Below are 22,867 nucleotides of genomic sequence, written 5' to 3'. Positions count from 1 at the left end.
TTATCTGATAAGAAAGCTCATGAAGCTTTTCACAGATATCTGTTCTGGGGTCTTACCATCCTTTCACCTGAAAGATGCATGCTAAATTCTGACCTGATTTATACCTGTTTCTATGCTACTGAAGTAAATGAGGCAGAAGGTTTAAGTCACAGCAGGATTTGGCTTTTTATAGTGAAGGTTCACCTGAGGTAATAATCAAATATTTTCAAACAGATGAATTATAAAGGCAGTTCTGGTGTGTGCAAAGAAACTGATAGAAAAATGCATAATCATGTAAGAAACAGTGGTGAGTTACCTATGTATGATGTAGCAGTACCAGCACTTACAGCTGCAATTTAATATGAATGTAAACAAGGGTAGTAAGGGGAAGAATGAGAAGATAGAAAAAAACAATGATGGATGGATGGAAGTGGTGACGATGGGTAATTAATACGGTCACATAGTATCTGATATTGCACATATATGAAGATTTTATGTCTGTCATCATCTGTGGCTAACCACAAGAACTAGATTCAAACCAAGCAGATTTGAAAGATCTGGGTCAGTAAACTGGCTGGAAATGCATTGTTTGGAAATCTCTGAAGAAAGTCATCTTGAGGACTATGCTGATTTACTCTCTTTGTGCTCTGTTCTTTCCTGTATGTCATTGCTTTGATTCTGTTCACACAAACTTTAATTCACTTTCTGTTTCAAAATCTGATCTCTCCTCACTGTTATCAACTTAATTTAACTTCCTTGTTCTCTGAAAAGTACATGAAGCCCTAATGCAATTCAGTGCTGAAAGTAAAACAAAACAATACTGTCAATTAACTTAGAACAACGTAGGGCCTCTTGCAGACCTACATGTGGGTCTCTCCCCTTTACACGGTCAAGCCAATCAACCAATGACTGAAACACATGATAATTTGATTGATGTGCAGATGCGCTCCAGAATTTTCCTTTTCTTCTAGTGAATTTACTCCTTTCTCTGTTGTTTACTCACCCATCTCACAGTCTGTCTAACATTTAGTCTTTTCAGTCATTGTTTTTCATGACATGCAAGAATTAAAATAGCTATCATCTATGGGCTGATAAAAAAATAAGGATTTTCAGGCTGATGAAATAAAGTGAAGTAAAAAGGAATTACTCACCACAAGTGAGCTCTCCAGTAGAATTTTGCAAATTATACATTCACAGATTAGATTATGAAGCCAGAAGGCACCACTGTGATCATTTAGTCTGACCTATGAATCAATTCCTGTTTGAACTAGTCCACAGTTTTTAGGAAAACATCCAATTGTGATTTACAAATGGCCAGTGATGGAGAATCTACCACAACTCTCAGTAAGTTGTTCCAGTGGTTAATTACCCTCACAGTTAAAAATATGCACCATATTTCAAGTCTACATTTGCCTAATCTTTAACTTCCATTGGCTTTTGTTATTCTTTTGTTGGTTAGACTGAAGAGGAGTCTGCTATCAGATTTCTGTTCCCCAGGTAGGTACTTATAAACTGTGATCAAGTCATCCTTAATCTTCTCTCTGTGATGCTAAAAAGACTGAAGTCCTTAAGTCTTGCACTATAAGGCATGTTTTCCAGTCCCTTAATTGTTCTCCTGAATGTTCTCCAATTCATCAATGTCTTCTTGAGTTGTGAACGCCAGAAATGGACACAGGGCACCAGTGCCAAATGCAAAAGTAATATAACCTCCCTGCTTCTGCTTCATATTCCTGTTTATGTATTCAATGATCACATTAACTCTCTTGGCTGCAGCATCGCACTGGGTGCTCATGTTCAGCTGATTTTCCATCATGACCCCCGTGTCCTTTCCACAGTCACAGCTTCCCAGGAGAGAGTCCCCCATACTGTAAGTATGGCTTTTATTTTTTGTTCCTGTTACAAACCCTAACAATCAATCATATATGATCTGTGAAATTACTACATTTTGGGCTCCCCTAATGTATGATCCTGGAATAGATACATTGGCATCCACCCGGAGACTATGACTCTAAATATGGGGGGGAAGGGGAGAGGGGCGTAGAGACTAGGGATTGGAATCGCAAGGGGACTTATTTGCCTAACTGCCACCTTATGTGCCTAAATTCCAGAATCTGGCCCTACCAGGATTCACAAAACTTCTGTCCAGCTGCCGCAGAACCCTGTAGGTGCCTACACCTGCTCTGCACCTAATGTTTTGCAATAAAAGTTCCCTAGGCACCCATGATTCTGTCTCAGAGCATGTGCACTGAAGCCTCCCTCTAGGCACCTGGATATCTAAGCCCGAAAGTGATGCACAAATCCTGCCTGCAGGGCCCGATCTGGTAAGTGTGCTCAACACTCACCTACTGGATCAGGTACCTGTAAGTAAACTCTCACAAAACAGCTGGGAGGAGGACTCCCTCATAACTTTTAGCCTTGTGGTTAGTGTACTCACCTGGGCTCTGGGAGACCCCCAATGCAAGTCCCCCCACTTCCTGAGGGGGAAAATAATTTGAATGTGGATCTACCACTTCTCAGGTGAGTGCCCTAACCACTGGGCTAGGATATTCTGATGTAGAGATCCCTCAATTTCTCCTGTTGAAGCTGTTTCAAATAAATAATTTTTAAAGTACAGTTATTAGAATTGGGGAGTGGATCCTGGGTCTCCTACCTCCGGAGTGACTGGTCTGACCACTAGGTGTGACAAAGTGGGGATTTTTTGTGATACTTTTATGAGATCTATGTGTGCCTCGGTTTCCCCTTTATGCCACACTATTGCACAGTAGGACAGTTTGCTCTCCGGGCATGCTAAGAGACATAGATGTGAGTGTCACCTAGCAGTCTGGGCTTTAGTCCCCATATCAAGGGAGCACTTGAGAAAACAATGGCAAACCCAACTGTCATTGACACCTAGTAACCAACAACCCAGAGGGATCTGGATTTCCCCACCTCTCAGCAGGGATGCTGCCCAACAGTCCCCAGCTGGAGAACAAAAAATTGGAGAGGTCTGAGGTGGGGATAAGAGCTGGCTGCTGGAAGGAGTCGGGGCTCTCCCCTGGAATCTGACCAAGGAGGTCAGATGGAGAGACAGAGATCTTGAACAAAGGGAACAGCTTGTCTGGGCTCTGGGCTAACCAGGATGGATTATGCTTTAACCTTCAGTTCTGTATACTACCTTAAGGTCTTCCTATGCCGTGTTCCAGTTAATAAATCTGCCTGGTTTGACAATTCTGTTTGAATGTCACTGCAAATGCTTGGTGAGGTGCATTAACCCAGGAAAAGTATACAAGCATCTACCAGGAGTCTACCTCAGTTAGACTCGCTGAATGCAATTCACAGTGTGAAGCAGGAGTCCTGAAGGCTCAGAGGTACAGTCCAAGGAGGCAGTGAAGCTGCCTGTCTTACCCTGGAGGAAAAGTGAGACCCCCTGTAGGGTCTGGCACACTGAAGGGTTCCTTCTTGAGACTGTGCCAAAATTGGGTGCATTGCAGCGATCCTGTGGATCTGTGACATCAAGCTACAGATTCATCCTTGTGCATGCTCTCTCTCTGGCCTAATGACACTTTCAGATGAAACTACTGAAAACAGGCAAAGAGTCCTGTGGCACTTTATAGACTAACCGATGTATTGGAGCATAAGCTTTGGTGGGTGAATACCCACTTCGTTGAATACATGCATCCGACGAAGTGGGTATTCACCCATGAAAGCTTATGCTCCAACATGTCTGTTGGTCTATAAGGTGCCACAGGACTCTTTGCTACTTTTACAGATCCAGACTAACCCAGCTACCCCTCTGATACTCAAAACAGTGAGATCAGGGGAAAGGAAAATTTGGTCAAGGAGACTGGGGTAATCCATTTCTCTTATGAAAATTGCCACGGGATCTTTAATGTCAAGGTCTACAGTTTCTATGGTTATACTCAAAAGACCCCCCACACAGTAAACTACATGGAATCCAATGTATTATTAGGACAAAGGAGGGTGTCTACCCTCTTGGGATTCAAACCTGTTTCCAGTGGTTCTAGCTAATGCTTAGACCACTAAGGCATGCCTGCCAGCTGTAAAGAGATATCACTTTTCTCTGAATGTTGAGTTATGGTGAAAAGAAGTAAAGGAGTCTTGGTTTTTGGAGGCCAAGTACACAAAGAATATCCACATTGCAACACTGCGGCTTACTTCATTAAAATTTCATGAGTTATCACCTCTTTTGGCTTTGTTCTACTTGTATAATAGTCCTTTTGCTTAATTGTTAACCGCTTCTCTGGAGACCGCCAGTGACATTTACCTCTTCTTTCTACCACACATTCACTGTAAGCATTCTGCTTGTTTTCAGAGACGGAAGAATAAGAAAATTGCTACACCACAGACAGTACAGCAGGGAAATCAATGAAAGTCTAGCCTTTTATTTCATGTAAGGGCTTTTAACTCATCCTGGTGTGATCATTAATCATTTTTGTTAAGACTGAGGGGGGGGGACACTGAATCCTCCTCCTTTTGAAATTAATTTCAGCTGTGTATGTTAAATGGGCATTTAAGGAATGCACTTACTTTTCTCTGTTGAATATGATGAATTCTTTCCTCACAGTTTCCAAGCACTGCTGCAGGTGTACATTCTTTAAAAAAAGCATGAATATGTTGATTATATGAGACAGAAAATTGTACACAAAATCACAACAATAGAACCTGTGTTGAACAAAACAGCTTACAAATTAATATGAACAAGAGGCATTTTCCAGATTCTCCAAGCTGTATATATTGTGCTGTCAGAATTTTTTTAAAGGAAGATATTCACCTTTAAAGAATGTTTGAACATTTTAAAGTCTAATGGCTCTAAGACGAACACAATGTGTGAGCGTTCAAAACCACCTGACGCAGCAACAGAATGTATAAAACATCATTGCATTGAAAATTTGAGCCTGGAAAATGATTACTTTTTATCTCCTTGCAAAGTTTAGGATCTTTATACAAAGAGCCTTTAGATGTGGGATGCATAAATCAAGACTGGTAAAGAGGAGAAAAATCTTTTAGACTTTCCTTAAAACTTTTATAAACATGCAGCTCGTGTGCTGCACATTTGTCATTCTCAGTACCAGCTGCAGATAAGTACTCCTTCTGACTTCTTCCATCCATGTGTGGGAAGTGCATTTGCCAATTGGCAGCAATTTTCTTACTTTAAAGGTGTATATTTCAGCATTTTAAATCTTAAAGTTGCTCAAATTATTTTCATGACTGAAATAAATCATTGCTTTGTGCCTTGTTTTGGAGGTGTTTTGGGACTGCAGATTAACCAACATTGGGACCAGAAATGCTAAAACTGAACTCGATTGATCAAATCCTTCAAAGAAAGGAAATGGAATGCTAACTGACGACACCCATAGTCCATGACTTACCAGTGAACAGCTTTCTTTTGCTCCATCTTTGGATTTGTTTTTTGCAAGTCGCTTTTTCTTTTTATGAAGGGGTTTGGACTCTAAAATCATTTCTTCTAGTTCAAATGTAGGGTCACAATTCAGTCTTCCTTTCTGTTACAAAAGGGTACAAAGTTATTTTTCAGAATACCATTATGTCTTTTGTTTGCTTGTTCAATATTAGTTCAATAGATACAAAGGCCAGAAGGGACCATGCAGAGGGGCAAAATTCATTCCCGATGTAACTCTACAGAAACCCAGTATATTTGGCTGATTTTAAGCATACCAGCTGTGAAACAGAAACTGTAACCTTCATTTCCAGTAATGAAGTTCACAGTTTAAATGATAGAGTAAAACATAGAAATGTAAAAAATTATAAATGGTTAGCTTCTCTTCTCGCTTATACAAGTGTAAATCTGGAGTGACTCCAATGAAGTTACTCCAGATTTACACCATTGTAACAGAGAGGAGTCTAACCCAAAGAATGCAGAGGTTTCTCCACTTTGTTAAGATAACCTCAGAAATGAGGCAACGCCAGGAAGTGATTCAGAGGCATTGCTTGTGCAGAAAACATAGATGCTGATAGATTTTTCCAAGAGCTGAGTGTCAGTTTAACTACAGGACTCCCCGGTGATGCTAGGAATTGTGGCTAAAATCCTATGCTATGCCCTGAACACTTCATGAAGAACTTTAATATTTTTCCCCCACATGGAAGATCTTTTAATTTGCTATAGAGAATGTGGTGCCAACACAGACTTAAATTCAGTATCGGGGCCTGCTCCTGTTGCTATCAATGATGGGCCTTGTCTATGCTAGGAAGCTGTAACTATACTGGCAAACCCTCCTTGTGGAGACACAGCTTATACTGGCAAAAGAGTGCTTTTGTGGATATAGGTTAAACCAGTTTCCTGAACAAAATAAGTTTATCCTGTCAAAAGGACAGTTTTGCTGGCATAATTACACCTCTGCTAGGGATTTTGCTGGCACAGCTATGCTGGGAAAACATAGGGTAGACCAGGCTCCTGGTTTGACATTATCTTCAATTGGAGTGGAATCTGCTTATTTATGGCCCTTTCTCATAAATCAAGAGCACTAAATGGACCGACTTTTAGCAAGAGGGAATCTATTTCCATTCAGTGAAAGTGGCTCTGCTTGAACAAGGTAGTTAAGCATGCGAGCAGTCCTACGGAAGGCAAATTGTTTAAAAACATACATACGCTGAACTACCTTGCTGAAACAGGGCCAGCGTGAGCCGAGAGCCATTCTATTGCTGCAGCACAACACAAGCAGCAGAGTAGCCAGTGAATAAATCAACAGGAAAGCTTAAGAGTAAAATTATAAATAGGTAGATTGTATTTTCAGCGACCCAGGTGTAAAACTGGAGTGACTCCAGTGAAGTTACTACAGATTCACACGACTGTAACTGAGAGTAGGATGTTTCAGAGTAGCAGCCCTGTAGGACTTTAGCATGAAAGTTAATGCAGACTTTTCCTTCTGTGGGAAACTGAGATTTTGAAATTATTTTCCATTCTGAATTAGAATGAAAAGTCATAATATCAAAATTTTCACAAAATTAAAAATTCTGAAAATTTGGTAATCAGAAATGTCAAAATGGATTTTTTGGACATTTTCAATATGAAAAATGAAATGATGTAACATGTCAAAACAAGTTGTTGGTTTTTTTTTAATTTCCATTCTCCTGATCAGAACATCAAAAATCTTGGTTGAGATTGACATTTTCCTGGGGAAAATGTCAATTTCGACAGAATGATATTTTGCTAGGAGAAAAAAATGGTCAAAGAATCTCGACTAGCTCTAGTGCTGTCATCTGGTGGAATGGACATAGTGCTGGGATTCAGGAACTAGTCAGTTCTGATCCTGGCTCTGCTACTCAGTAGCTGTTTGTCCTTGAGAAAGTCACATCATCTCTGTTTTTTTCCCCCACATGTAAAATAGGGATAACCCTGACCATGCTCACCTCATACAGGTGTGAAAGTTAATTAATGAATGTCTGTGCAGAGCTTTGAACATAAAAGTGCTACATAAATTCTAAGTAGGAGTCATCCAGAGACTCAGATGTTGTTGTTGGAAGAAGCTTGTTTGGCATCAAGACTTTAGAGCTGCAGGCATGAACCTTCCATTGCACAGCTGTGGGAAGAAAAGGATGACGAAAAGGAAGAAAAAACCCAGCTTCTGGGCATTTTCAGTTTTGTAAACAACCGAAAATATGACAGGATGTAAAAACAAACAAACTGATCCCAAAGGCCAATAGCAAAAAAAACATTGATATAAACTTAAAAAAAATATAACTGAAAAAAGTCACTGGTTATTTAAAAAAACAACAACATATTGTTGTGGGAGCAGAATATTCTGTGTGCTAAACTGTTTCATATACTGAAGTATAGGAATGTAGAAAATACCTGAAGTGTCCTGTCCTATCTTTGACTTTTTAGTTAGCTCTGTTGACAAATAAGTTGACCCTAGGATTATGCAAACCATCTCAAATCTGACAGTCCTTCCTTACCGTACAAATTGTCTAGAGGAACAAACTGATCATTTTAAGCTGACCAAACAAACATGGGTCAAAAATGGCTTTGCATGTTCCCACGCATTGTGTACCTAAGGTCTGTTTGAGCCCATGAAATTTTTAACAGTCACAGCTCTTGGCTGAACAGATCCTCACCTCCCAGTTCATGTGCTGATTTACTACCGGACAAGGTAAAATAGTCATACAGTGATTCTTTCGGAGAAGTGTGTGTGTGTCTGTGGATTTCAGCAAGAATTCATAGACTTAATTCAAAGAGCTCATGTAAATCCAGTTAACTAATAGCAGTTCCTTTCTAGCATCTCAACGACTGACTGACACCTACTTGTGACAATGAAGTGCTCCTCTTCCTTCTCGGGCTTATTTAGACTTGCCTGTTTATATATATATAGTTAAAGTCACTGTAATGTTTGGATGTGGAATCCTTACAATACCTTTTGAGGTATGAAAAGCCTGATTTTCCAGAGTGCTCAGCACCCAGCAGATCCCATTGTGAACAATGACAAAATGACACATTTTCAACCTTTTTTTTTGCCTTTTTCGTCCAGCTTAGTTTCTAGCACCACTGAATAAGCTAATTAATTTTCTACACGTTTCACCGTTTCACTTGCATATTTTAAAATGAGTTCTGCACCCCGAATCTGAGTTTGTGGTGCACATGCAAGATCTAAAGTAATTTGATCATATCAAGCAGAGAATAAACAAACAAGGTGTCAGCTAGTATCTTTCACACACAATGCCTTTTCCTCTGCTGACACTATCCTAAGGTCTGAATTGCAGGAGAGAAAGTTCACAGGAGGTCCAGATTATGCATAAAGCAAACCCTATCTGCGGTTTAGGTTTATTTATAGGTTCCCTTTTCTCTCTGTAAGTGTCAGGGCCATAAAGTGGGCTGTAGGATCTAGTGGCCAGAGCCAGGAGAAAAGTCAAGGCTGTGGCCACCCAAAGGGTCAACACCAGCATCAACAATGGTAAGGGTGAGGAGACAGGAACAAGGCAAGTTAGCAGGAACCAGGCAAGGACTTGCTCTCAGAGGTCTAGGTAGCCACAAGCCTAGCAACTAGGTGCTCAGACAAGGGATCAGGAAGAGGAAGCTTTATACTCAGTGGTGTCCAATCAGCAGTCTGTTGTTAATCATCTGATCCCATACATAAAGTACATACATAAAGTACATAAAAGGTTGTTATAAACTAAAGAAAAAGGTAATAAATAGTTCTCCTTATCATCTGAGGACAGGACAAGAAGTAATGGGCTTAAATTGCAGCAATGGAGATTCAGAGTAGACATTAGGGAAAACTTCCTGTCAGGGTAGTTAAGCACTGGAACAAATTATCTAGGAAGGTTGTGGAATCTCATCACTGGAAGTTTTTAAGAACAGGTTAGACAAACACCTGTCAAGGATGGTCTAGATAATATTTAGCCCTGCCTCTGTGCAGGGGATTGAACTAGATGACCTGTTGAGGTTCTTTCCAGACCTAAACTCCTATGATTCTGTGGTGGAGGACCCCTCCTCCCCCCACGCCAACAGACACTAAAAGACCTCTATGACCTAGCCCATTACAGATTCATTGATATAGCTGTTTGTGTCCCCAGATGCAAGGGTTAATTTTCTAGGTCAGTTTACTATCCTCCTTCCTATAATGTTTTCTGTTGTTTAATTATTAGTATGAGTATGGCATATCCACATCTTAAGATACCCTCAAAATATATTTAGCTCAAATATAAGTTCTGCTGGAGTCTGTAGCAATCACTATGTTGCTGTTTTTTATGGATGCCTCTAGATTAGAGCACTTTATAAATAAAATGCATTCTTATTTTTTTCAAACACCACTTTCTTTTTCAGTTATATAGTTTAGAGACTTGTTCCAGCATTTGAGAAATTTTCTTTCTGTAATTTTGAAGCCTATTGAAAATAAAAATTACATTTAAAATTACCTTCTTGACTGATTCCTCCAACATTTAATACTAAACAAGGAAAATGTCTAAGAGAAATACAGGACTTGACACTGCCAGCAGATGACTAGAAAGAAGCCCACATGATGGTGAAACAACAACAGTATAGCCCCTTCTGACATAATGCTTTCAAAACAGGAAAACCATATATATATATAGGGTGAAATTTCATGTCCCTCTCCCCCCCATCATGGGCCTTGCAGGAACAAAATCCATTTGTATATGGAAAGTGGCAAGAGTATTGTGTACATGCACATGGGAGTGCTGAGTAAAAGCACCCAGAGTAAAGTAACACTCTACCCTAATAATAAATAGTCCCCCCCCCCACCACATCAAAACACCCACAGTCCTCAAACCATCACCAAAAGCCTGGAAAACAAGACGAGATTTGTTGTGTGCCCCAAAAGTTAACTAATCTGGGTTCTGCCAGAGTCAGTGGGAGGATAGGGTAAGGGGAGCAAATTCCAGGGAAAACACCTTTCCATCAGTCCAGTCCTCTAATCTTCAGTCAGACAAGATGAAGACATAAAGTAGGGTGGTGTTATCACAAAGGCACTGTGACACCTACCTCTTCACTAGTCTTCCTAATGACCTCATACACATGTTCAGCAGAGTGGAGTGAACCCTGCTATATAAGCAACTAGCCTGAAGCCTCTGGCAAAGCTTTTAATTGAATCTTTAACTAGGTCTGAGAGTATCTGAGTGCAGTTTTACTTCTCTCTTCCTTTAATTGGAGAAGTGTATTTCATTATATTCCCTTGTAACTAATCGGAAGGGTGTTCTTTTAACCCCTGACCATAGACTTGGAGTTTCTATTCTGAATTAGTTTTCGCTGTTATCTGAATTAGTTACATCTGGTATAATGGTTTTCCCCCCCCTTACTGTGCCTTTGTAAATTGAAGAATCTTTTTCTAAGAGTAGCTCCAAATACCAATGAGAGTTGGTGTTTTAGCTAGGGAAATTGTTTTACTTGTAGTAGTGGAGGATTATGGTTTTTTCCCCTTTAAAAATGTTTTGACCTTTGATGGACAGGAATTTTTTTTATCCTTCTATGGGAAGACCATATTCAGACAATGTTAGCATTAGAATGATTTTGCATCTTGATGTCTATGATATTGCTTTCTTTTCGGCTCTGATCAGAAAAAAACCCAGGTACATTGTATGTATGCAATGCCTGCTAGACATAGACAAACCAAACCAAAATACAATAGGGTGATGCGTTTTTAATGGCAGACACATCAGTGTTTCCACATAGGATGGAAATTGTGAACAGGAGTCCCTCTTGTTTCACAGCCACCATCACCTTCTCTGAAATCAACTACTATTATGGAGGCGGTTCAGTTGACTGAGAAACAGTACCAAACAATTAGCTTCTACTTCTGCCTCTCAAATTACTTTTAAATAACTTTTTGTTGCAGCAGAAGGTTTGGAAACTTGTCTCAACTCTCTTGAAAACAAGACAGATAAGGTGCCCTCAAAAAGATCTTAATTAGGGAGGAACCTCCCCCCCACCAAAAAAACTGCCAAATATATATTAAAGTTAAAGAGAAGTAAAAAACTGTGGAAAATAAAAAAGTACTAGGGGTGAAATTTTCAAACTTAGGTGCATGAAATTTTTAGGCACCTAAAGTGCTTTGGTGCAAAATGTTGACCTCGATTCTGTCAATACATTCATGAGTAACTTTGACTTCCATGGGACTATTCACATCTGCAAAGTTATTCATATGCATAAGTATTTGCAAGACCCCAGCCTTAGTTAGTGTCTTAATAGGGACCATGGGGCAGATCTCCAGCTGATGTAATTTGTCACTGTTCCATCGAAGTCATAAGTGGACTTCAGTGGAGCTATGACATTTTCCACCAACTCAGGATCTGTAACTTGCTCTTAAACAGGACAGCTGAAAACTATACTAATGTTTGTAATGTTCATGTATTAAGTTTTTCAGCTGTATCTGCGGGAGAGGAATTGCACAACTCTGTTCATATTTGTAAACTCAAGTAGTGATTTCAGTTCTCCTTGTTATATACTCAGATAATTTCAAATCCCTAATAAGGGATCTCTAACTATGTCCCTCATGAAATCCAGTCTGCAAGTTATCAACCTAATTTTTCACCATTTATTGACTACGGGAAATTAATAAATCAGATACGGGGGGAAAAGATACTGCTACATTCCAAATTCAAAGGATTAATATATTTCTATGTGTATCAGCAGGCTCAGAGAAAGAGACTATTGTTTCCTACAGCTGAGATTATACATTTTATTCATCAAAATTACATCTCAGTTAACAAGAAAATAATTACGATTTAACAATTAAATTAAGCTAAATATTGTTATCTGCCCAATTGATAAATACTGATATCTATGAGGATGATTCGAAAGATAATTTATGTAAGATTTTGATATCTCATTTTGTGATTTCTGACTTTAGGCTGCAGTAACAATAATCATTATGTCAGAATAAGAAAGGACAATTGGATTTAGAGGTGTCGTGTATGGTATGTTACTTGTCCTATTTGAATCCCAAAACGTTTAGATTCTTTTTAACCTCAAAAACTCTGTATTTCATCTTTTTTTCCACATTATGACTGGAAGTGGCTACTTGCAATCAGTGTGTTGTTTTAGCAACTGTGATTAAATAGACATATGTATTTTGGATTTATCAATAAAAGGTAAAAAAAAAAAGCCAAATATTTCCATTTGCTTTGCTTTGCTTTTGTATTAGCATGTACCTGTGAAGATAATCACATCTGTGGTAATGCATGTTCTTAAGGTCAGATAGCATGCATCTGACCCCTTCCAATTTATTATAAGTTTTTCTACTGGTTCAAATTCCACCCTCATGTAAGCCAAAGGACTTGTGTTGCTCACACTAGGGCTGAATTTGGCTCAGTGACTTAAAAGTAAGCGCTGGTTTAAGAGAACATTATGCGCAGCACTGAAAATATAAGGAATGGAGGTAATCTTAAGGTTTTGAGTAGTTGAGCTGAACTTCTTGTCAAAAGAATCCACTCCTGGTATGAAGGACTGGTGCAAGGCAAACCCTGCACAGAGACTGCATGAGGTTGGGGGGGACCAGCTGAATGGCTGGAAGGGGTGCCTGTACTCTCCTTGTGTCTCACACACATGGCTTCTGTGCTGGCCCTGAAGAGTCTGCTTTTGGGATTGAGCCAGCACTGCGGCTCCCCTACTACAAACTGAATTCACCTAAGAGCTGAAATCACTGAGTGTTGTGTTAAGTAGTGGGGGAGCCTGAAGATATATTGTGGAGCAGTTTGCGGGACGGCTGGAGTGCCTTGTGGACAGGCTGGTGAAGCAGTTCGACGCGGAGCAGTTCGTGGATGGCAGGAGCTGCTTGTGGGCCGTGGAGCGGAGCGGAGCTGAGCGAAGGAGTTCGTGGGGCGGCTGGCGGAGCAGAGCGCTGCTATGGGGCGGTCAGGTTCAGATCATGTAAGGTGCCTCTTACCCCCGTCCCATCTCCGCCCAGGTTGGGAGGTAAAGCTCCGCCGATAAACTTTCGAACTCTGGGGCTGCCCTGACCAGGGACAGAGACTTTTGGGTCATTGGACTTTTGGGACTTTGGGTGATTTGGGGTTGCTGGACTCAAGAACCAAAGGGAAAGGGGCATGCCCCAATTTGCTTGGGGTGGGTTTTTTTTTTGCTCATGGATTGTGTTATGAATCCTGTTGGTGGTGTTTCCCCAACATAATGCCACATTGTTTCTCTCTGCTATTAAAAGGCTTTTGCTACACTCAGACTCTGTGCTTGCGAGAGGGGAAGTATTGCCTCTTGGAGGCGCCCAGCGGGGGTGGTATATATTTGTCCCAGGTCACTGGGTGGGGGCTCGAGCTGGTTTGCATTGTGTTATTGGAATGGATCCCCTAGATATTGAACCCGGCCCTTGTTGCTGCCAACTCTGACGGGCAGAAGGGTTACATTACATTTATCCACATTAAATTTCATTTGCCATTTTGTTGCCCAATCACTTAGTTCTGTGAGATCTTTTTGAAGTTCTTCACAGTCTGCTTTGGTCTTAATTATCTTGAGCAGTTTAGCATCATCTGTAAACTTTGCCACCTCACTGTTTACTCCTTTCTCCAGATCATTTATGAATAAGTTGAATAGGATTGGTCCTGGGACTGACCATTGGGGAACACCACTAGTTACCCCTCTCAATTCTGAAAATTTATAATTTATTCCTACCCTTTGATCCCTGTCTTTTAACCAGTTATCAATCCATGAAAGGATCTTCCCTCTTATCCCATGACAACTTAATTTACGTAGGAGCCTTTGGTGAGGGACTTTGTCAAAGGCTTTCTGGAAATCTAAGTACACTATGTCCACTGGATCCCCCTTGTCCACATGCTTGTTGACCCCTTCAAAGAACTCTAATAGATTAGTAAGACATGATCTCCCTTTACAGAAATCATGCTGACTTTTGCGCAACAATTTATGTTCTTCTATGTGTCTGACAATTTTATTCTTTACTATTGTTTCAACTAATTTGCCTGGTACTGACGTTAGACTTACCAGTCTGTAATTGCCAGGATCATCTCTAGAGCCCTTTTTAAATATTGGAATTACATTAGCTATCTTCCAGTCATTGGGTACAGAAGCTGATTTAAAGGACAGGTTACAAACCATAGTTAATAGTTTCGCAATTTCACATTTGAGTTCTTTCAGAACTCTTGGGTGAATGCCATCTGGTCCCAGTGGCTTGTTACTGTTAAGTTTCTCAATTAATTCCAAAACCTCCTCTAAGGACACTTCAATCTGTGACAATTCCTCAGATTTGTCACCTACAAAAGATGGCTCAGGTTTGGGAATCTCCCTAACATCCTCAGCTGTGAAGACTGAAGCAAAGAATTCATTTAGTTTCTCTGCGATGACTTTATAGTCTTTAAGTGCTCCTTTTGTATCTCGAGCATCTAGGGGCCCCACTGGTTGTTTAGCAGGCTTCCTGCTTCTGATGTACTTAAAAAACATTTTGTTATTACCTTTTGAATTTTTGGCAAGCTGTTCTTCAAACTCCTTTTTGGCTTTTCTTATTACATTTTTACATTTAATTTGGCAGTGTTCATGCTCCTTTCTATTTACCTCACTAGGATTTGACTTCCACGTTTTAAAAGATATCTTTTTATCTCTCACTGCTTCTTTTACATGGTTGTTAAATCACGGTGGCTCTGTTTTTGTTCTTTTACTGTGTTTTTTAATTTGGGTATACATTTAAGTTGAGTCTCTATTATGGTGTCTTTGAAAAGTGTCCATGCAGCTTGCAGGGATTTCACTCTCGTCACTGTACCTTTTAATTTCTGTTTAACTAACCTCCTCATTTTTGCATAGTTCCCCTTTCTGAAATTAAATGTCACAGTGTTGGGCTGTTGAGGTGTTCTTCCCACCACAGGAATGTTAAATGTTATTATATTTTGGTCACTATTTCCAAGCGGTCCTGTTATAGTTACCTCTTGGACCAGATCCTGCACTCCACTCAGGACTAAATTGAGAGTTGCCTCTCCCCTTGTGGGTTCCTGTAGCAGCTTCTCCAAGAAGCAGTCATTTAAAGTATCGAGAAATTTTGTCTCTGCATTTCGTCCTGAGGTGACATGTACCCAGTCAATATGGGGATAATTGAAATCCCCCACTATTATTGAGTTCTTTATTTTGATAGCCTCTCTAATCTCCCTTAGCATTTCATTGTCACTATCACTGTCCTGGTCAGGTGGTCGATAATAGATCCCTACTGTTATATTCTTATTAGAGCATGGAATTACTATCCATAGAGATTCTATGGAACACGTGGATTCATTTAAGATTTTTATTTCAATCTCTATCAATAGACTCTCCTCTAAGAGAAGTCTCTGTCCGCCTCTGCAGCCATCGGCTTTCCCCCATCTCTTAGTTTAAAAACTGCTCTGCAACCTTTTTAATGTTAAGTGCCAGCAGTCTGGATCCACTCTGGTTTTGGTGGAGCCCATCCTTCCTGTATAGGCTCCCCCATCCCAAAAGTTTCCCCAGTTCCCAATAAATATAAACCCCTCCTCTCTATACCATCATCTCATCCATGCATTGAGACTCTGAAGCTCTGTCTGCCTAACTGGCCCTGCATGTAGAACTGGAAACATTTCTGAGAATGCCACCATAGAGGCCCTGGATTTCAGTCTCCTTCCTAGCAGTCTAAATTTGGCCTCCAGGACGTCTCTCCTACCCTTCCCTATGCCATTGGTACCTACATGTACCATGACCACCGGCTTCTCCCCAGCACTACACATAAGTGTATCTAGATGCCTCAAGAGATCCGCAACCTTCGCACCAGGCAGGCAAGTCACCATACGGTGCTCCTAGTCATCACAAGCCCAGCTATCTATGTTTCTAATGATCGAATCTCCCATTACTAACACCTGCCTTTTCCTAATGACTGGAGTTCCCTCCCCCAGAGAGGTAACCTCAGTGCAAGAGGATATCCCAACATCATCTGGAAGGAGGGTCCCAACTATGGGAAGGTTTCCCTCTGTTCCCATTGACTGCTCTCCTTCTCCGGGCCTTTCATCCTCCTTAACAGCACAGGGGCTGTCTGACCGGAGGTGGGACAAACCTACAGTGTCCCAGAAAGCCTCATCAACATACCTTTCTGCCTCCCTTAGCTCCTCCAGTTCCGCCACCCTGGCCTCCAAAGCCCGTACACAGTCTGAGGGCAAGGAGCTCCTTGCACTGAATGCACACATCTGCCATCTGCCCACAGGACAGGTAATCATACATGCTACACTGAGTGCAATAAACAGGATAGCCCCCACTCTGCTGCTGGACTTCTGCTTGCATGCTCTCCTACAGCTACCCAGGTTAACGATAGGGTTTTTGTTTAAATCAAGGAGTTTTGATTATAGTTTAGTTTAACAGTTTTAAAGAATGGCAAGTGTACCTCGCCCCCTTTCCACTCCCCTTCCCAACTCCCTCTCGAAACTCCCTGTTAGCAGTCCCTGGTTGCTTGCTCACTGCTTTATAAAACCCTGGCCTTCTTGATAGCCCTGCCCCCTGACTATGGCTTAGCCAATGAACAGAGGCTTCTAGATTTCAAACCTTGTTTAGAAGCTCACAGCTTCCAACTGCCGGCCACAGCACACGGTCCTTCAAACAAACAGATAGACAGACAGACAAACACAAGCTCAGCACACAGCAAGTAACCCCCAAACACAAACACACACTACAGACAGCCACTTACCTCAAGGGTTCCATATTTGCTCCTCCTTCACCTGGAGAACTCCCTCTCGAAACTCCCTGTTAGCGGCCCCTGTTTGCAAAGCTCCCTGGTCGCTTGCTCACTGCTTTATAAAGCCCTGGCCTTCTTGATAGCCCTTCCATTCCTGACCCTACATATGGTGAACAGTTTGAGCAAGAACCAGCCAAGCACCTGAGAGGGAGAGTGCTCAGTGCCACCTCACAGCACAGGCCCACTCCAACCATTGTCCAATAACCTAATGGAAATTTTGCTCTCTGTTACGGCAGAGTGAACAAGAGCAGAATGCAATTTAGAATGTGCATCAGGAGGAAAACACTGAAACTTCCTTGGAGAAATAAATGCAAATGTCTATTAGTAAACAGTTAAAATGACAGCAATAATTGGATAGGGGATTTGCAAATTTAGTTTAACTAGACTATTGACTCACATTAGGAACAAAGCCTGGTGTCACAGCTTTCTCCAAGACAGCATCCCAGTTGATATCAGCTAAGTACGGAGAGCTCTGAATGTCTGCAAGACTTGAAAGGCGGCACTCAGGGTCCTTAGTGAGGAGCTGTGATCAAAAAAATGCATTTTCTAAGACACTGTATGCCATAAAGATTTCAAGAAGAGTAAATGCATCTTACTAATGTGGATAATAGCATTTTTAATTAGGGAAAGCTTGGAGAACCATCTCATACTTCTTAGAAGTTCCAGTATTTAAAAAAAATTAACTTATGTGATGATCTGAATACATTTCCCAGACCTGCAGAGGAGCTCTGTGTACCTCGAAAGCTTGTCTCTCTCACCAAAGAAATTGTTCCAATGTCAGATATTATCTCACCCAGCTTGTCTCTCTAATATCCTCAGACCAACATGGCTACAATAACACTGCATATAATATTAAGGTAATGTAATTACCATCTGAGGGCTATAGAACATGAAATGAGTTATTAGCACTAGTCCATTTACTAGTGGACAAGAGTCCAAGTGATGAAAAATACCTTCCCATCATAATTTGGCACTACTTGCCATCTTACATGTATTCTTTCAGTTCATTATAATATGTTTTTGCAGTGAGCTCCCTGACAACAGTGAAAACTGACCATCTCAATGTTCCATATAACAAAAACCAGATTGCTCAAATATAAATCTGTAATTTATCTCCCAGTGTTCCAGTGGTACATTTAAAAACACTTCCTGCTTCGGGTTGCCGGGTGTCCAGTTTTCAAACAGAATACCTGGTCAAAAAGGGACCCTGATGGCTTCGGTCACCACCGCTGACTGGTCCATTAAAAGTCCAGTTGGCGAGGCTGGTAGGCTCCCTACCTGGCTCCACGCGGCTCCCCAGAAGCAGTGACATGTCCCTCAGTTCCTAGGCAGAGGAACAGTCAGGGAGACTCCATGTACTGCCCCGCCTCAAGTGCCGGCTACACAGTTCCCAGGGGCCGGTAACCGCAGCCAAAGGAAGCTGCGAAGGCAGCACGCAGAGCCACGTGGCCATGCCTGTGCCTAGGAGCTGAGGAACATGTCACCGCTTCTGGGGAGCTGACCGAGGTACGCATCATCAGGAGCCCGCACCCCCGCCTGTCTCCCAACCCCCTGGCCCAGCTCGGAACCCTCTCCCACACTACAAACCTCTCGGCCCCAGCCCGGAGCCCACACCTCCAGCCACAGCCCATACCCCCTCCCACACCCCAGCCCCCTGCCTCAGTCCAGAGCCCCCTCCCACACTCCGAACACCTCGGCCCTGCCCCCCATCCTGGAGCACCCTCCTGTACCCCAAACCCCTCTGACCCAGGCCCACCCCAGAGCCCGCACCCCCAGCTGGAGCCCTCACCCCATCCTGTACCCCAACCCTCTGCCTCAGCCCAGTGAAATTGAGCAAGTGAGCGAGGGTTGGGGAGAGAGAGCAACAGAGGGAGTGGGGCCTCAGGGAAGGGGCGGGGCAGGACAAGGGTGTTCAGTTTTGTCTGAAAGTTGGCAACCCTATTCTTGCTCAAAGATATACCTTGCAGTGTAACTGGAAGAGGAAGAAATATGGGCTCAGGTGGACTGACAGAGGAAAGCTAGTTCCAGTGTCATGGGGCTTCATGGAGAATGTCCAGCCTGTGGCTTCCGGTTACATAGTGAGGAGGCTCCATCCTGAGAACCTTTGCTGCTGCAATTATGAGAGTATGGCACAAGGAGAGAGGCAGTTCCTAGGTTTCTAGGTAACTTTGCTGGCAATCTCAGCAGAGATGCAAAGAACTGAATGGGAATGCAGAATGTGGTGCCCCCAAACTATGGCTGAGGCAAGAACAGGGCAACACAGGAGGTGCCACCGCTGGACCTGTGGAAAACAGAGGTCCTTGGTCTGTAGGTCTGTTTCAGGAACACTAAAATTCCTTATAAAAATGTAATTTAAAAGATAAATTGAACTGTTCTTTCAGACCGGTATGAGAACAATAATAAACCAACTTCATAAGAGACAATGCCACATCTCTGCTGTTCAGAGAAGGCCAAAGAAAGGCACCTTTCCCTCTATCCATGAGATTTAAACAACCTGATACTTGTATGAGCTGTATCTTACCTGAAGGATATCCACTGGATTATTTGCGGGAGGAGGCAAGTGCAACTAGCTCTTGTACTGTCTTACCTTTTTCAGCAATGCTATCATACCCTTGCACCATGTGGATGAGTAATGAACTCTTTCTATCTTGAACATGTTGAGGATCTCATCAATTGGAGTGGCTGAATGAATTTCGTATGGCCTCTGTGGTAAAGTTAAAATAATATCAATGTAAAATCAATAAGGAAGGTTATAAACAGAGCATACAAAATCTTTGTTTTCCTGAACTCTGTATTGCTTACACTGGAAAACAGTGTTTCTCTAAACATACAAGACTTATAATATCTTAAAGGCTAACCCTTCTCATATGGATTGCGTGTGCATTTCTTTGGTACTAATCAACTGAAATACACAGTGGTTTTATATCTTTTTTAGATTTTATTTTGTAATATTTATGTCAGTAGGAAAGTTTTCAAGGTCAGTTGAAATTAGATTTATGAATATTTTTGTCTCTGGAGCCATCTGTCTGAGGTGTAGGTTATTTTATGAGCCACTGTTGCAATAATCAACACCCAGCCCCACAACACACCTTTGAAGATCCATGGGTCCTACACAGCCCTATCACAACATGTGATGTGCGTCATCAAGTGCACTAAATGCCCCAATAGCGACTATGTGGGTGAAACCAGACAATCACTACACTCTCAAAGAACTCACACAGGAAAAATGATAAAAGACAAAACATCACATCACCTATGGATGAACACTTTTCACAAAGTGCTCATTCTATATCTGACCTATCAGTCCTCATCCCCAAAGGGAACCTGCACAACACTTTCAAAAGATGAGCCTGGGAGCTTAAATTCATAACTTTGCTTTAAACTAAAAATCAAGGACAGAAGAAAGTCACCGCATTTATGGCTTATTACAACAATCTGTAACCCACTAACAACCTCCCCAGCAGCTTCTCTCCTCCCTTCCTTTCCTCCCTATGATTGGAGGGGTGTCAACGGGCCACTACGCAGGGTGGTCCTTGAATGGTCCCTTGAAATATGTGTTAACTACTTATGCTAAACACTCTGTTCCACCTTGTATTTAGCAGTAACTCCCTGAGTTAGGGTGTGACTACACCGGCACCTTACAGCGCTTCAACTTTTTTGCTCAGGGGGTGTGAAAAACCCGAAGAAGAGCTCTGTATAAGCTGGAAAGCTTGTCTCTTTCCCCAACAGAAGTTGGTCCAATAAAAGATATTACCTCACCCACCTTGTATCTCGAATATCCTGGGACCAACACAGCTACAACACCACTGCATACTATTTCATCTATGACTGACTGATGCCCCATTCTCAGACAGTGAACAATACAAAGCACCAGCCTGAAGGTCTGTTCATAGTCAGGGGAGGAATTCCACTCCTGTGGTCCGGGGTGTGACACCATGGCTCATCTCTTGATATCCCTTTGCTATGGCAGCTCACACACTCTTGAACAAGAATGCTACTGCCCCTTTACCATGCATAGATGATCAGCGCTGCCTGGAAGCTCAAAATTATGTCCTTACAGAGTGAAAGCATCAGTGGGAAAGAGAGTCTAATACACTAAGTAAATTCACGAGTACATCGCTGCACCTGCCTCTTTGTCCACTTAATCACAGTTCTTGGACAAGTCTCAAGAGGCTACTCTCTGGCTTGACCAGAGTTGCTGCAACCATGCACTGTTTTTCTCCCCCTGGTGTGATGGTGGGGCACTGTCACAGACAATAGCTCATGTGATGGAAATGTGCCCAGTCCGACATCTGAAGAGTGGTCTACAACACATAGCCTGCCTTGATAGAGAGGCCACACTCTGGTAATGGAACCTGGACACTGAGCTCTGATATCGGCATCTGAGAGAGAGAGAGACAGGAGTGGACAGACTTATACCATGGCTACCATAATGCACAGGTTTTAATTTCCCAGGGGGTTAACTTCTTGCAATGATTTACAAGTTAGCTTCTCTTTTTAGACAGGTCTTTTATAATTAACTGGCTAGCTACCTAGCTGTGTCTGCTGTGTTGTGTGAATGGATGGACTACACTAAGAGATTATGTAATACACTGGAAGGGAGCAATGGACTGAGCAGTCTAGTACAAAGTCCAAATTGCTATGGTAGCTATTGTCCTGCTTCCAATAACGTGCTGTTTTGGCTGACTGGTATTGTGCAATACAGTGCAACAAGAAAGCTGTGAGGATTATGACCCTCCCCCCAGCACAAGATTAGTTCTATCTAACAAGGGTAGAGGCAAACAAGAACAAAAAGTCAGCACAAACAAAAACAATTAATTTTTTACATAACTTATCTTGATCTCCATCAGACCATTTTGTAGGTTACCCATATTCTATCACCAGTTCCAGAGTGAGAAATGAGCTAACTGGCAAGCTATTTGGTCACACAACAGCAGATTTATGCCTCTCTCCTCATCTCCTCTTTTTCCCATTGGTGGTTTTGTGGGATTCCTGCAGCTTCTTCTGAAGCATCTGGTGCTAGCCACTGCAAGAGACAGGACTAGAAAGAACATGGCTGTGATCCAGTATAGCCATTCCTTTGCTCCTATGGAAATGAGCCGTATGTGCTCTTGCAGCTGAGCTGAGTGCTGTGGGAGCACAGAAGAGAATTGGGCTGGCTGCCTGCTGCCTGATCTTGCAGCCCTGTAAAGCCCTGCTTCCTCACAGGGGGCCACTACAGAGGCAGGTGGGGGTTTTGGAGCTTGTGCTTTTAATGGGTAGTAACATATGTAGGGTTGAATACATTTACTCACCCCTACTCCTCCTTCTTTTGTGCTTTGTGCTCCTCTGCTTGGCCTTGTCTAGACTAGTAAAAACGGTGTTTACAATTTAGAAAAAAAAGCGCTTTTCCCCTACTCTAGACAAGGCCATGGACTAATCTGTCCCCACAATGACAGCCTGCTCCATAAGCAACAAACCCTGCTCAATAGGGCAGAAATGCCTGCCGGGGTCATCAGATGGATGGTGGTGTTTTTATTTTAACATGGTTTTGAAATTCAACCTCCGTTCCAGCCTTGTTTTGTCTCTAGTCAGAGAAAATCATTCTGGGAAGATTGTGCTGAGCTTGGCAAATAGATACCTACATAATCTACATAATTATTAAAGTAATTGGCAACTCTTGGTGATCAGGGCTGGGACTCCAGGTCTATATCCTCTGTTGTGCACTCCATCACAATGTTCTCTTCCTGAGAACCCCC

The 22,867-nt window shown here is 42.0% G+C and overlaps 1 protein-coding gene across 1 annotated transcript in view; it reads right to left on the bottom strand.

Moving 5' to 3' along the window:
- The window catches only part of STK32B (serine/threonine kinase 32B), a 254,347-nt gene that overhangs the window by 19,264 nt on the left and 212,216 nt on the right, over nucleotides 1-22,867 (bottom strand). Inside the window, exons 8-11 of the mRNA XM_073340132.1 lie at nucleotides 19,717-19,833; nucleotides 17,527-17,652; nucleotides 5,349-5,480; nucleotides 4,507-4,571 (exon numbers count right to left, since the gene is read on the bottom strand). Of these exons, the coding sequence (XP_073196233.1) occupies nucleotides 4,507-4,571; nucleotides 5,349-5,480; nucleotides 17,527-17,652; nucleotides 19,717-19,833 (440 nt within the window). The remainder of the gene's footprint in view (nucleotides 1-4,506; nucleotides 4,572-5,348; nucleotides 5,481-17,526; nucleotides 17,653-19,716; nucleotides 19,834-22,867) is intronic.

This window comes from Lepidochelys kempii, chromosome 4 (genome assembly GCF_965140285.1).
Source record: "Lepidochelys kempii isolate rLepKem1 chromosome 4, rLepKem1.hap1, whole genome shotgun sequence".
Lineage (NCBI taxonomy): Eukaryota > Metazoa > Chordata > Testudines > Cheloniidae > Lepidochelys > Lepidochelys kempii.
This window is presented reverse-complemented; position numbering and strand designations above follow the sequence as displayed.